Consider the following 16,100-nt stretch of genomic DNA (forward strand, 5'->3'; position numbering starts at 1 on the left):
ACCACCTCTCTGGAGCCCATCATACCCCCTACCTGTGTGGTACACTGGGAAATTGAAGACCTGGTCTGGGAGGCCTGATCCAGGTAATCGCCCACCTGGTAGTCTCTTTGTTCCAGATCCTGTCAACTACAAGGTTCTGGAATGGGTCTACTGCCCTCGGTTTGCCTGCCATCCAGGGGTCAACCGCACACTTTCCCTTTTGAGGCATCATTTCTGGTGGCCCACTGTCGACAGAGACACCAGGGCCTATGCCGCAGCGTGCCAGGTGTGTGTCAGGGGTAAAGACTCCCACTTGCCACCTTCCGGTCTGCTCCAACCACTTCCAGTCCCGAAACGCTTGGAGTCGGTGCTACGCTATGTAGTTTCCACTAACCCTTCTGCCTGTAGCACTTTCCTGCCGTGGATCAAGTATGCACACAATTTCCCAAAGAGTTCCGCTACCGGCGTATCCCTCTTCCAAGCCTCCCTAGGGTTCCAGCCCCCACTCTTCCCATCGGAAGAAAAGGACCTGGCGGTACCATCTGTGCAACACCACCCCAATGCTGCCGCAGGGTCTGGTGTAGGACCAGAGCTGTCCTCCTCCAATTCAGGGCCAGGCCTAAGGCAGCGACAGACCGGCACCGTAACCCTCCTCCTAAATATCAGCCAGGTCAGTCCGTTTGGCTATCATCCAAAAATATCCCTCTTAAAACTGACTCCCGGAAACTCTCTCCTTGCTTCCTGAGCCCCTTCAAGATCACAAAAATCATTAACCCGTCCGCAATACAGCTTCAGCACCTTCCTCCTTCCCTCCATTGTGCCACCCAGTTCTCTTCACACCAGCCCCTCATGGATCCTCCCGCAGGTGGTGGGTCCACAGGAGGACTCCTGCTCCTTCGGACTGTGCCCAAATGGGTCCGACCTCAGGCCTGGCTCCTGGGTGGAGCCCTGGTAATGCCGGGCCGCAGGTTTTTGTTAATTCTTCTGAATGTGTCCAAAATGTGAACTTTGAACTTTACCCGATTATTAAAACTTGGCTTGGTCACATTTTTATACAGCACTTTTCCACTTTCCAGACTCAAAGCTCTTTACATCACACACACACTAGGAGCGAGGTGGGTTGTCTTGCCCAAGGACACAACGACAGCATTCATCTGCAGGAGCTGAAACTGTACTGCCAGGCAAAGGTTTAACTGTCAGTTGTCCTGATGTTTAAGTTTAAGTTTAAGAAAGTTCTGATTATATTGAATTGTTGTGCATTATGACCAAACACAAAATCAGCTCAAAATCAGCTCAAAATCAGCTCTTTAACTCATCATTTGAGTGGCAGAGATCACATTAGGTAAAATAATCTTTCCAAACATCCCCATCTCAGCAGCGTATGACTCTGGACAGGTTGTAAACAGTAATGACGCCTGGAGTAGTCATTGGTCAGAAGTCAAGTGGCTGTGCATGCCTCCAGCTACCGTCCTCGTGTTAGGTTTTAATGCATCCAGGCTCCGCACAGAGGGGTCAGTGAAGGTCAAGTGTGAGCATCACAACAATAACCCCACACAGAGGCCTGAATGGTGGACACGCTGCACACATCACATTAAACAATTATTTCTCAGAGATTAGAAATTTCAATTTTCTCCTTAAAGAAAAGAAATATGGAACAAACTTTAGGTGACTTTTCAGAACTTTAAATGGTGGCATCAGGTTTGTTTGTTGTCAGGTGTTTAGAGTTTTTTAGAGTCAATTTATAGTTTCACATTCAAGACGCCATTTTGTTGATCTACCCCCATTCTCACCTCCACCGGTACACACCCACTGTGACACACGTGCCCACTGTGACATACACACCCACTGTGGCGTACAGGCCCACTGTGAGGTACAATCCCACTGTGACGTACACGACCACTGTGTCGCACACACCCGTGATGTACACACCCACTGTGACGCCCACTGTGACGTACATGGCCACTGTGACATAAATGCCCATCGTGATGTACACATCCAATGTGACGCCCACCAGTGTGACATATACGCTCAGTGTGACATACATGCCCACTGACATAAAAATATGTCTCACTGTGACATAATGGCCTATTGTGACACACCCACTGTGACACGCCCACTGTGACGTACACATTCACTGTGATGTATGCACTTCCCTCTTCAGTTTTATTTTCTTAATCTGCAGGGGATGCCAACAGCACTTTGTTTTGATGATGTTTATGGAGACGTCAGCTCCCATTGGGCACCAGTTTTGTAACACAGAAGTCAGAGGATTTGCTTCTTTTATTAAGTTGTTTTAGATAAATATTGTGATTTAAAATATGTCAGGAGTCAGAGATGAGAACCATAGAGACACAAGCACAATAAGGCTAATTTAAAGGTGCACTATGTCACTTTTCTGGTGGAGGATACATCACCTGATTGTCTCCATTGCGTTGCCTGGAATGCTCCATAGTACAGTGTAAAACTAATCAGTCTTCATGGAGACAAGCAAGTTCCAGATGAGCTCTGTGGAAAGGCGAGCCCATTTTTAAGCTCCTGTACTTGAATAAATGCAATATAAATAAGTGTAATATCATAAAATTGAACATTCAGAGAAGGTGACGCAAACTCCACCAGTAGAGTACCACAGTGCACCTTTAAGAACTCACTCATTAAACAAACACAATACAAACATACAAGGACTGTTACAGTTTATTATAGTCTCAAACTGATCACATGAAGAACCAACTTAGAAAATGTTTGGCTTTACAAGTACCACCAGATCTAAACCTGTACTTTATCAGGCCTGGACTCGGCCTGAATCAGGTCCAAAATGAGACGGAACCAGGTCCAAAATGAGACGGAACCAGGTCCAAAATGAGACAGAACCAGATCCAGCATGAGACTTAAGGAGGTCCACAATGTTTGGACTGCTCACTAGTGCCTCACAGTGGTCACGTATTGTTGCTGTGTCCAGTCAGCTAATTTAAACAGGTTTTGGCTCTGTCTTCCTACCCTAAGTTGGACATTTTCAGGACAGTATCCTAGATAGATCCTAAAAAGGCCCCACCTTAAATCAGCTGACCAATCATGTCACAGTAACATCACATGACCACTCTGAGGCACTAGTGAGCAAACAAACTAAACCTTGGTCTGAAAAAGAAACTATTAATCTAAATGATCACAGACTAGATGAGGCAAAATGAACTAAAACAGTTTGAGACAGTGAAATAAATAAATAAAGACATTTTGTTTAATGTTCAACTCAAAACCATGAGTTTGAGATTCAGTGAACGGCATAATATCCTAAACCTTATATTTCTGTAAGTGCTGCTCCAGTGTTGGAAAAAGTATTCTAAAATGTATTTTGGCAATTCAAATAACTGTGACACAGGGTCAAGTACAAGCCAGGCTCTTGTTACAACAACATGGTGTCGCCACGGTAATGACGACCCAATGCTAAAGGACTGGTCTGTTGATGGCACACACATCAGAGCCAGTACAGCAGCCGGACCATGATCCATTGCTTCAAACATGTTTGGAGCAGAGTTAGACTCAGAACTTGTTCACTCTGAGTTTAGCTCAGGAGAAAAGAGGGTTCACCATGGCAACGGTAAACCAGAGGGTGCAGCCATCTTAGAGGGACAGGAAGTCATGTGACTCTGGACAAGAAGTCATGTGACTGTGGACAGGAAGTTATGTGACTGGACAGCTTATATCCAGGTCTGATATTATAATGATGTTAACAGGGGTGTAGCACCTGATTTTGGGGCCTAGGTACAAATCCTCATGAGTGGCCCGCACCACATGTTCATGTCTTATGAAAAAAGCCCATTACAGATTTTTTAAAGGATTCCTCCCTGGGCCCTGAGTAAACAGTACATTTTACCCCCTGTCTGATGCTGGATATTACATAATACTTTATTGAATGATTAGTGTGATGCATTAAAACACATTATTTGTATTTTTGTACTTTAGCTCAATAAATTGTTTTAAAACTTTGAATAATTTCATATACCATCACTCTGCACATGTCCGTGAAGCTCTGATATAAATGTGTGGATTTTATATATACTTGATGTTTTGGAGCAGTGACATAAACTGTTCTTTTGAATGTGATATTAAAGATATTTATTCATTAATATTAAAGCAGTTAACTCAGTTAATAGATCTATCTCCTTGTCATCAGCTGATAAACCGATCTGTGTGATATTCTGCATCACAAACTGAAATAAAATGTATAAAATTAGAAAATAAATTCACTTAAAGTTAATTCCTCATTATTAGACTAAAGGGAACTGAAGTGACCAGACCAATCAGAGCTCTCAAGAGCAGTGACTGTCCAATCAGAGCTCTCCTTCAGGAGCGGACTCTGGTTAAACTCGGGGTTAGAGTGTCAAACCTGCTCTGGATGAGGTCAGATTCAGAGTGCATTACCGTGGAGACTGATTCAGCGTTTAGGTTCAGAGGGCGTTACCATGGAGACTGAGTCAGACTGAGTCTGAGTTTCAGCTGGAGTTCACTCATTAGAAGCTACATTTGCATAATAGTTTTGGTAATTACATCATAATGACATCATAATTGCTCTGGTAAACTGTACAAATACATTTACATAAAAAAACAAAACACAATCATAAAAATCCATACAAAAATAGTGCTCTGTAATACCCCTAAGAGTTCACTTTTGGGCTTTTTTTGCCCCGCCTTTCTTGGGTTTGCCGTCACCACCCTCCTTCTTGGACTCGCTCCTCTCGGCTTTCTCTCCTCTGTCTCTCTTCTTCTTCCTCCTCGCCCCCTCCTCCTCTTCCTCCTCCTCTGGCTCCTCCTCCTCTTCCTCGTCTTTGGCACTTTTCTTGCTCTTCTTCTTCTTCTCCGGCTTCTCAGCGTCCACTTTGCCGGAGACTGTGGATACTTCCTCCTTCTCTTCAGGCTTGGCAGCTGAAACACAGAGCAGAATTTGTGAGATAATTGGCAGAGAAGATGAAGGAGCAACAGCCGGGGTCAAAGGTCAGATTTAGGAAGTTCAACTCTGTTACAAAACCGCTTTTCATCAGCAACCCAGTCATCAGCGTGGGGGTCTGTGTGTTTACACTCTGGATCTCTGAGCTTTGGAACAGAGTTGCAGTTTAAATGTCACTAAAAACCTGAAGGACGACACCCTGAAACTCTGATGAGTTTTTAGGGACATGCCATTTTAAAATAAAACACAATAGATTCTCCTCCTGTTTTAAACCTGCTGTGGTCCCAGGAGTCAGTTTGACCAAATGGAGTTTGTAAATGTGGTATTTCATCATCATCAATTTGGAAAATAGATGATGAAACCACTATCATTTAGAAACAAAGCCCCATGGTCACCCCTCCCCTGCCCCACTACTGGTTTAGCAGGGAGCAGATGCTTAGCAACACTGTCAATCATTATTAATGTTCATATCTTGATTTACAGACACAATAGTGAGATAAAAACTCGAGGATCATGAAGAACGGATTAATATGGACATTTTAAGACCAAAATGACGAGTCTGACAGCAGCAGTTACAGAGAAAGTGAACTGAAGCCAGAGCTGATGGAGCCAGAAGCGTGCCCATGATCACTTCCTATTTGGAATGCAGTGGCTAGCAGGTTAGTTACGTCCATTTATATATAGTCTATAAGTGGTTCTGCTCCAGACTGAAAAGAGCCGAGGACTTTGGTCTTTCTACTTGTTACATCACGTCCTGTAACTGTCCAAAAAGACGTATGGATGTAAAGGCTAAAATGAATAAGAAACATTTTTAAATATCAAATAATGAACCATGAACAAACATGTGGACAGTGCTGAGAAAAAAGAGATGCTTCTGAAGCTGTAAGGTTCATCACAATCAAATTGATATCACTGTTTGATTGGAGCAGACCATCTCAGATTGGACTAGACCATCTTAGAGTGGAACAGACCATTTCAGACTGGAGCAGACCCTCTCAGACTGGAGCAAACTATCTCAGACTGGAGCAGACCATCTCAGACTGGATCAGACCCTCTCAGACTATTTCAGGTTCATTAGTGAGCATTTAACTTTAAAAACGTTTCTCCTTTAGAATAATAATAAGGATAATCTTACTCTATGAACAGCCAAACTCACTGTCTCATTTTCTGCAACAATTGTCCAAAGTGATTGACGTTTGATTTCCGATTTCAGTTTCTTTCAAAAATCTCTATTTCTGATGATTTCGCTAAATGGATTTGAACAAGTTATTAACACCAATAATCCAAAAGACGACAGGACCTGTCTGTCTACTTTTTCAGAACAAACGAAAGAAACAAAAGAATTAGCAGAGACAAATATGTCTTTAAAGTTATAATAGCCAAAGTAACTACATTTCCATGGAAACAAGCAGCAGGAGACCAAGTAAAGGTCAGGTTTGTGGAGATGCAAGCCTACTCGCAGTAAGGATGAATGTTTTCTTATGTTTTTGAGTGAAGTAAACTCAACCATAATGAAAAAAACATGCTTTTATTTTAGTCTATTTTGGCAAAAAAGTTACATTTAATGTAATAGTAATAGTAATTAATGAATAAATATAATTCAAATAATAATTATGTCTCCAGTGAGGTGTCTCTGAGGTTTTATTTTCTGTTCAAATCAATGCACCTCTGTAATTATCTGAAGAGTTCCTATAGGGCATCGCATTGGTGATGTTTAACCTTATATCAGACGGACTGTACTGTACAGACTGTACAGACAGGAGTTAGGCAGTGTGTCTATGATCTTTATGTCGAGAGCAGGATTTGAACACCAACTTCAGATCAGCGGACAAATCTAATCTGGGAAATTCACATTTTGGATGCTCGCTCTGGTCTGGTCTCTGGCCTGACCTCTGGTCTGGTCTCTGGTCTTTGGTTTGGTCTCTGGTCTGGTCTCTGGTCTGGTCTCTGGTTACTGGTCTCTGGTGTCTGGTCTGTTCTCTTCTCTGATCTAGTCTCTGGTCTGGTCTCTGGACTCTGGTCTGGTCTCTGGTCTGGTCCCTGGTCTGGTGTCTGGTCTGTTCTCTTCTCTGATCTAGTCTCTGGTCTGGTCTCTGAACTCTGGTTTCTTGTCTGGTGTCTGGACCGGTCTCTTGTCTTGTCTCTGGTCTCTTGTCTCTGGTCTCTTGTCTCTGGTCTCTTGTCTCTGGATTCTGGTCTGGTCTCTGGTCTCCTTTGTGGTCTCTGGTCTTGTCTCAGATGTGAGCTCTGGTCTGGTCTCTGGTCTGGACTGTGGTCTGGTCTCTGGTCTTGTCTCTGGTCTGGACTGTGGTCTGGTCTCTGGTATGTTCTCTGGTCTGGTCTCTGGTCTGGTCTCTGGTCTCCTTTGTGGTCTCTGGTCTTGTTTCAGATGTGGTCTCTGGTCTGGTCTTTAGTCTGGTCTCTGGTCTGGTCTTTGGTCTGGTCTCTGATCTGGTCTCTGGTATCTGGTGTCTGGTCTAATCTCTGGTCTGGTCTTTGGTCTGGTTTCTTGTCTGGTCTCTGGTCTCTGGTCTCTGGTCTGGTCTTTGGTCTGGTCTATGTTAAAATTTAAAACAAACTGAGTTCCGCTCACAATGTAAGCTTTAGGGTGGGGTCATAATATATATATATATATATATATATATATATATATATATATATATATATATATATATATATATATATATATATATATATATATATATATATATATATATATATATATATTTTTTTTTTTTTTTTTTTTTTTATTTTTTTTTTTTTACTTATCTTGACATGTGCTATGATTGTACCAAATTTCATTTGTCTATGATAAAAACAGTCTCTCATTGCCGTAATGTATTTTGATTTTTGAGGTGGTGCTATTGACTCATTTTGAAATATAAATTTTTTTGAACATAAAAATAATACATTTTTAGCCAAACTTGAATTTTGTGTCCAATAAAATAAACTTTTTGTTAACGTTCAGGGGGTCAAAAATGGCTACAATCTGGACAAAATAATAATAATAATAATGGAATTTTTTTTCTCCACACATTATTTTCTCTGTATCTTTTATAAGAAAAGCTACAGTCATGTGACTTTCTCACATTGTGACCCATCACAAAGAAGGTCCATGTGAATTTTTTCACAAGTCCAAGACAAATCGATTGTCTTTTATGAATTTTTGAAAATGAAATTTGAAGAGGGTGCTAGAGAGCCATTTTGTGAGAGAGTGCCTTGATTTGCATATCGTTGTGTTCAGCTCACAATTTTGCATAAATGCTCTATTAGCTTTTTTCCAACAAAAAATGTGTGAAAGAGAAATATTTTTGGGAAAATTTGCGATTTTGTTGATAATTCACCATGACCACACCCAAAGTCATATTCAAAATGTAATGGATAATCTTTAATTGCCCATGGGTTGAGTGGGTTTTGGGCAAATGTGAAGTGTTCCCTAGGGAGGTGTTCTGGGCATGTCCCACCAGAAGGAGGCCCCGGGGAAGACCCAGGACATGCTGGAGGGACTATGTCTCTCGGCTGGCCTGGGAACTGTGGGTGTTTTGAAATGTTTCATAACTCTTGGACGTTCATGCTGTTCACACTGTTTACCTGAAATGAACTTGGGACAAGGATGTTGGGAAATGTTTTGATAAATGAATGTCAAGGTGACCTTTTCGAGAGGAACCAGATGCCAGAGTGAGCTCAGATCCCATCTCACTCCCTTCTATGGTCAGAGTTAGGTCCGGTGTTAGAGTTGTACCAAATTACATCAGGTGGGTGGACGGTCCAAGGAAGGGGTGGAACCTCCAGTGGAGTAGATCTAACAAAAGGGACAGTCACACCCAAATCTGGGGCTTTCTGGGCTGTCGGGGGCTTTTGGGGCTTTCTGGGCTGTCGGGGGCTTTTGGGGCTTTCTGGGCTGTCGGGGGCTTTTGGGGCTTTGGGAATTCGGGGCTTAACTGGGGTTTCGGGGTATCTGGGCATCTTTAGATTCAGAGCCACTTGTTTCTCACTGAACTGGTCTGGGTTCTCTCAATTGGGTCTAGTGAATGAGACACCGAATCTGTATACTCAAGTAATTTCTGTTCGTACTCAAAACTACAATAAATCTGTGGAACCTTATTTCTGGACTCGGCTTCTTTCGGGAGAAAGCACCCACAGAACGCCTTGGGGTCCCACCGGAGGAGCTGGAGGACGTGTCCAGGGTGAGGGAAGTCTGGGAGTCCCTGCTTAGACTGCTGTCCCTGCGACCCGGCCCCGGATAAGCGGAAGAAAATGGATGGATGGTGAAGTGTTCGTGATGAAAACCGTGTGAGAAGATGTCCTAAATGCGAGGGTGTGCACTTTTGTCATTCCTGGGTTTGATCCAATATGGACAACTTCCATATTTGATATGACATTGTCACATCTGCATTGTTGAAAATAGAGGTATGTCTTCGTTGACTGTTTTGCTCAGTATATCATGTGGAATATATGTACCAAATTTCAATGTTTTGTGGCAAACTTTTTTTTTTTTTCATCCCAGTTAACCAATACACATTTCTATTTCTATGACAAATGTTGGACGTTGCCATGGCAACACAATAGCAAATACAGGTATGTTCTCAATGAGTTTTTTGTTCAGTATGGTAATACAGATCTACATGTAAACTTTTAAGTGTTTGTGACAAAGTACATTTTTGGATCCTATTCAGCTGTGCTGTAGAGCAATGTATTGTGTCAGCTATGCACATTGTATATTGATGCATTCAGATCATTCTTTTGAACAAAATGTGTATTAATGCCGAGCAATGGAAAACTGCATGTCTGAGTTACACACCCCTTCCCCCAAAATCAGCATCTATGTAATAGTACTACTGGAAATAGACTTATGTTTCCATTGACTTTTCTGTTCAGTATGATGAGTGGAATTTGTGTACCAAATTTAAATGGTCAATTACAAAAAACATTTTTCATCCCAGTTAACCAAAACCCATGTTTTGGTTAATGATAAATGTCAGAAGTTGCCATGGCAACACGCTTGAAAATAGAGGTATGTCCTCTTTGGCTTTTTTATTCAATGTGGGAATAGGGATGTCCATGCCAAATTTCAAATATTTATATAAGTAATTTTTGGGTCCAATTCAAATTTTCAAGGGGGCGCTGTGGAGCAATGTAATGACTCACCAATGTGAATTATATATCATTACGTTTAAAACAACATTTTGAAAGCAATTTTTTTGAACATCAAAATAATAAATTTTTCAACAAACTTGAATTTTGGGTCCAATAAAATAGATTTTTCATTAACGTTCAAGGGGTCAAAAATGGTCTCAAAGTGCTAAGTATAATAAAAATGGATTTTTTTTTTTTTTCCACCCATTATTTTTCTCCTAAACCATAACAGCTACAGACAAATCAATTGTCTCCTATGAATTTTTGCAAATTAAATTTGAAGAGGGAGCTAGAGAGCCATTTTGGGAGAGAGTGCCTTGATTTGCATATCATTGTGTTCAGCTCACATGAGCATAAACGCTGTATTAGCTTTTTTCCCAACAAAAAATGTGTGAAAGAGAATTTTTTTTATTTATTTATTTTTTTTAATATTTCAAAATTTGCAATTTTGTGAAAAATCCCCATGACCACACCCAAAGTCAAATTGATAATCTTTAATTACACATGGGTTTAGTGGGCTTTGACAAAATTTGAAGTGTTTGTGATGAAAACTGTGCGAGGAGATGTCCTAAATATGAGGGTGTACGCTTTTGTCATTCCCACTACCAAGTCGTCTTTTGTTATTTTTTGGGGGGTCTTCAGTGACAATTAGAGCTCATCGAGTTCAAATTTTTGATACCAATCACTCGGGGCGTGTTTACTACTTGATTTTTGCCATTTTCCATGCTCCAGACGCGGTTTTGTTGAGTCCCTTGCCGGGACGTTGTCCCAGGCTCAGGCCTAATGATTAAAACTGCAAGCAGTGATAAAAGCCCTCGCCACCCCTAGCAACTGCAGGGTTCACACCACCGCAAAGTTCGTGCTTCTTGTCTCCACTTACATCGCCCCTCCGCCAAAAAACAGCATCTACTTAATACTACTCCATTCATTCCAATTAGAGCTTTTATGACATTGTCACGCCTGCACAGTTGAAAATAGAGATATGTCTTGATTGAGTTTTTTGTTCAGCATGATGGTTTAAATATGTGAACCATATATCAATGTTCTGTGACAAAATAATTTTTTTCATCCCAGGTAACCAAAACCCATGTATTTCAATGAGAAATGTTGGTCGTTGCCATGGCAGCACGCTTGCAAATAGAGATATGTTCTCCTTGGCTTTTTTGTTCAGTAGGGAATAGGGATATCCATGCCAAATTTTAAAAGTTTTTGACAAAGTAATTTTTTTCGGTCTCATTCAAAATTTCAAGGGGGTGCTGTGCAGTAATGGATTGCCTCAGCTATGTAAATTGTATATCATTACATTCCAATCATCATTGTGACCAAAATGTCTATTAACACCAGGCAGTAGGACGCTACGAGGTTGAATTACGCGTAATTTAATACTTTAAAAAAAACACCATTTTTGTTTGCATGTTGGCCACACCCACATTCAATGACATGGGGAAATTCAAGAGAGTAGCCTATAATCCCACATGGGCCTAGTTCATTTGGACTACCGGTAATTTGCAAGTTTCTTGAATTAAAATCCACTGTGCAAAAAATTCAAATGTGAGAGTTAAAACTTTGAAAAAATTTTGTTCATCCCACAATGGGATGAACACCCTAAAATGCCCTAAAATGCCCCCACCCTAAACTGTCGGGTTTAGGGTGGGGGCATTATATCATTTTATACTTGTCTTAACATGTTCTTTGTTTGTGCCAAATTTCATTTATCTACGATGAAAAAGGTCTCTCTTTGGTGTAATGTATTTAGATTTTTGAGGTGGCACTATTGACTCATTTTGAAACATTTTTATTTTTGCACATGAAAATACAGTTTTGAAAATACAGTTGTTGTTTTTTTTTTTGTTGTTTTTTTTTTTTTTACCAATCTTGGATTTTAGGTCATAGGTGGATTAGTGTAGAGCATCTATTTAGTCTACAACAAAGTCCAGTACTCTGAACCCCATGTATTTCAATGACACATTTCTTATGTTACACGGTAACATGGTTGCAAATAGAGGTATGTTCTCATTGGCTTTTTTGTTCAGTGTTGCAGTAGGGATGTTCATGGCGAATTTCAAATATTTATGACAAAGTAATTTTTTTTGGTCCTATTCAAAAGTTCAAGGGGGCGCTGTGGAGTTGGTCCCCCAACCTGAAGGTCGGAGGATCGAGTCCCGCTCGGACCAAGTTCTGTCGTTGTGTCCTTAGGCAAGACACTTCACCCACATTGCCTAGCATGAAAGTGGTGTGTGTGCGAATGATAGGTGGTGGTTGGAGGGGCCGATGGCGCAGATTGGCAGCCTCGCTTCCATCAGTCTGCCCCAGGGCAGCTGTGGCTACAATAGTAGCTTACCATCACCAAGTGTGGAAATGAATGAATAATGACTATAGTGTAGCGCTTTGAGAGGCTTTGACAAGCCTGTAAAGCGCATTACAAGTTCAAGGCATTATTATTATTATTATTATTATTATTATTATTATATAATGTCTGACCTATGTAAATTGTATATCATTGCGTTCAGATTAAGATTTTGAAGAAAAAGTATATTAATGCTGGGAAATAGGACACTGTATGTTTGAGTTAGGCATGATTTAATACTTCAAAAAATAGCTTTTTTTTGGCAGGCTCACAACCACATTTTATGACTTTAAAGAGAGTAGACTATAATTCCACATGGGTCTAGTTCATTTGGAGTTTTTTTTTAAAAGAACTTTGTCCAAATGAAAAAAAAAAAAGAAAAAAAAAAAAGAAAAAAAATGTATACACTGATAAACCATTACGTGAGCTGCTCATTATTGGAAAGCTATATTTGAGAGAGGAGTGTAGTTTATACCGTGATTTTTACCATAAAATTGCTAGGACAAATTATGGAGTTACAAGAGGCACCACATTATTGCACCATTATCTAACAAAATTAATAAACTGGTCCACTTCACATTCACTTCACAAAACCACATGAGATATGTTGGCCGTTTACTTTTTAGGTCATACCTTTATGTATTATTGTCTGCAATTCTGGGCCAAAAAAGTCTCTTAGAGGGGACCAGTCCTTAACAAAGTATTTTTATCCACAGCTGGTCATCCAGTTTGACACCAAAGTCATATTCCCAGCTTTGCTTAATATTACTAACATCTGTATTCATATGAATATATCTGTGGTATTTGCTTACCATTTTTATAAAATGTAATGGAATTGAGATAGCTTCTGATTTGCAGATATCGAAACTGTGGGAGGTTAAATTCATTTTTAATTGCTGTAATGACTTGTTGATAGAATCATCAACATAAAGATCTGATATTTTTAGGATACCTACTTCACTCCATTTTCTAAAACCAGAGTCAGTACAGGTGGATTGAAATTCTGGATTATTAGCAATAGGTGATAAAAATTAATATTTGTCAACACAAAGGTGTTTACGAATAGCACTAAGAGATTTGCAAATATTTTAAGAATGTAGTTGTTTTTAATATTGGTATATATTTTTCCGAGACATAGGAAAGGGAAGTGTTCTATGATATGTATGTATAGGTTGCATTTGTATTATGTACAGCAAGCGAAGAAGAACATTCATTTTTAAAACTGCTACCTGATCCATCAAAGATAATGCATCTAAGGAGGTCAGTTTTAATCTTTGCAATTGCTGGTAAAACATTATTTTTAATTAACTTATTTAGATCTGTAGAAAAGTATATGCCAAGATATTTAAACCCATTTGTAGTTACCTTGAAGTGGTAAAAGCATGTTATACCATCTATTATATTTCCAATTGGAAGGGCTAATGATTTTTCATAATTAATTTTGAAGCCTGAGAATTGGCTAAATTCCTCAATGGTCCTGATTAGCGAAGGTATAGACTCTGTGAGGTTGTTCAGAAATAAAAGGACATCATCAGCATAGAGTGATATCTTATGAGATATTATATCTTTGTTAATTCTTATACATTCAGCCAGTGGCTCAATTATCAAATCAAACAGAAGGGGAGAGAGTGGACACCCTTGTTTGGTGCCTCTTTCCAGCAAGAATGTTTCAGACATTGTTTCATTCATTAAAAGAGCAGCCTGTGGATTTGTATAGAACAATTTAATCCAATTGAAGTTTTCCTTGAATGTGAATTCCTTGAGTGTTCTAAATAAATACATCCATTCAACGCGATCAAAGGATTTCTCCACATCAAGTGTAATGACCGCAGCTTTTTCTTGTTTATGTGCTACATATTGTAAGATACCGAGCAGTCGCCGTACATTGGAGCAGGACTGTTGTGTCTGGATGAAGCCAGTTTGATTGCAAGAAACTAACTTCTACTCCTACTTGAGTAATATACAGTACAGAGTAACAGTACTCTTACTGGAGTAAAGTCGTGCTCCTCTTCCACCTGTGACTCTAAAGTGACTGGAGCTTTATGTAACAATATGGAATGATCTGAACATTTGTGTTTCTGGCTCCTTCAGATATGATTTATTTTGGCTCATTTTTGTGGCTCTTTCAAAATTCCACACTTTGTGACTTATTTCACATTTTGTCACATTCATCAAAATTATAAATCAGAAGTTACGTCCTCACACTTACTCTTTAAGGTACTCTTACTCGAGTACTTTTCCCAAATACTTTTTACTCTTACCACTACTTTCTACTTCTACTTGAGTAATCATTATTTAGAAGTAACATTACTCTTGCTTTTATTTACTAGCCTCTGTGTACTCACCACCTCTGCTGAGGTGGAGCACACACTGGTCAGGTGCAGTTCATTTTGGGTGGAGGCCGTTGGCACAATTTGGCTGCCACTTGTATCAGTCAGTCTGCCTCATGTACTCATGTACAGCTCAGTGTCCACTGTCATTATAACCACACGGCTACATTCTCAGTCACAACATGAACTGGCCAATTCATCAAATCAAAATCATGATTTCTCAAACAGTATTCCTGAATATAACAGATATGATGGATTCTTGTGACTTTAAATCCTTTTAAAACATGTTTTTGTTCACCTTGAGATAAGTATTTCACATTTTCTAACTAAAAATAATGTCTACATTTTGAAAACACACTTTATAAACTACACCTCTGTTTACAATGAGGTATTTAGGCGTGTGAGCTCCCTCTGCTGTCACTAATGGCAATGGAAAAATAAACATATGAAGCCGTTAGGCACAATGCTAAGCTAACAGAACCATGCATTTGTTGAGCACAGTTTGATCACAGAATGAGTCCAATGATGGTTTATGAGCTCTCCTGCAGAGTTCTCCTGCACAGTTTTCTGCATTTTTACCTATGACGCAGCAATCCTGGCAAATGGATAAATGGATAGTGACACAAGCCTGAGTTAAGCAAACTCCAGGGATGTGTTTGACAAGAGGACAACTATATATGCTCATTTTGCATAATCTGAACCCTGTAAAGCAGCAGCTGTGCAGAACTGCATTTAACAAGAGTTTTCAGATTTGCAAATATTTATAAACATGGTCTTATGGTCACTCCTGGTCACTCATGGTCACAACATGGTCACTCATGGTCGCAACATGGTCACTCACGGCCACAACTTTGTCAGAACATGGTCACATGGTCACTCATGGTCACAAAATAAAAAAAAGTTCATAATTGACATTAGCATTAAAATACAATAAAAGTCCCCATGTCCAATACGGTATTGTCGTGAGTCCAGTCTGCCCTTGTGTTTGTGTGCTGTCTTCACCCTCAATACAAATAGAAAGTTAAATTGTCATAACTGAACATTTTACATTTCCATCCATCCATCCATTTTCTTCCGCTTATCCGGGGCCGGGTCACGGGGGCAGCAGTCTAAGCAGGGACTCCCAGACTTCCCTCACCCCGGACACGTCCTCCAGCTCCTCCGGTGGGACCCCAAGGCGTTCCCAGGCCAGCCGAGAGACATAGTCCCTCCAGCGTGTCCTGGGTCTTCCCCGGGGCCTCCTCCCGGTGGGACATGCCCAGAACACCTCCCTAGGGAGGCGTCCAGGAGGCATCCTGAGCAGATGCCCGAGCCACCTCAGCTGGTTCCTCTCAACGTGTAGGAGCAGCGGCTCTACTCCGAGCTCCTC

The 16,100-nt window shown here is 40.4% G+C and overlaps 1 protein-coding gene across 1 annotated transcript in view; it reads right to left on the minus strand.

Annotated features, from left to right (window-relative positions):
• Nucleotides 1-4,636: 4,636 nt before the first annotated feature.
• tmie (transmembrane inner ear) overlaps nt 4,637-16,100 on the minus strand; it is a 112,461-nt gene continuing 100,997 nt past the window's right edge. Inside the window, exon 4 of the mRNA XM_055228264.1 lies at nt 4,637-4,896. Within this exon, the coding sequence (XP_055084239.1) occupies nt 4,637-4,896 (260 nt within the window). The remainder of the gene's footprint in view (nt 4,897-16,100) is intronic.

The sequence above is a fragment of the Periophthalmus magnuspinnatus genome, chromosome 17 (genome assembly GCF_009829125.3).
Source record: "Periophthalmus magnuspinnatus isolate fPerMag1 chromosome 17, fPerMag1.2.pri, whole genome shotgun sequence".
Lineage (NCBI taxonomy): Eukaryota > Metazoa > Chordata > Actinopteri > Gobiiformes > Gobiidae > Periophthalmus > Periophthalmus magnuspinnatus.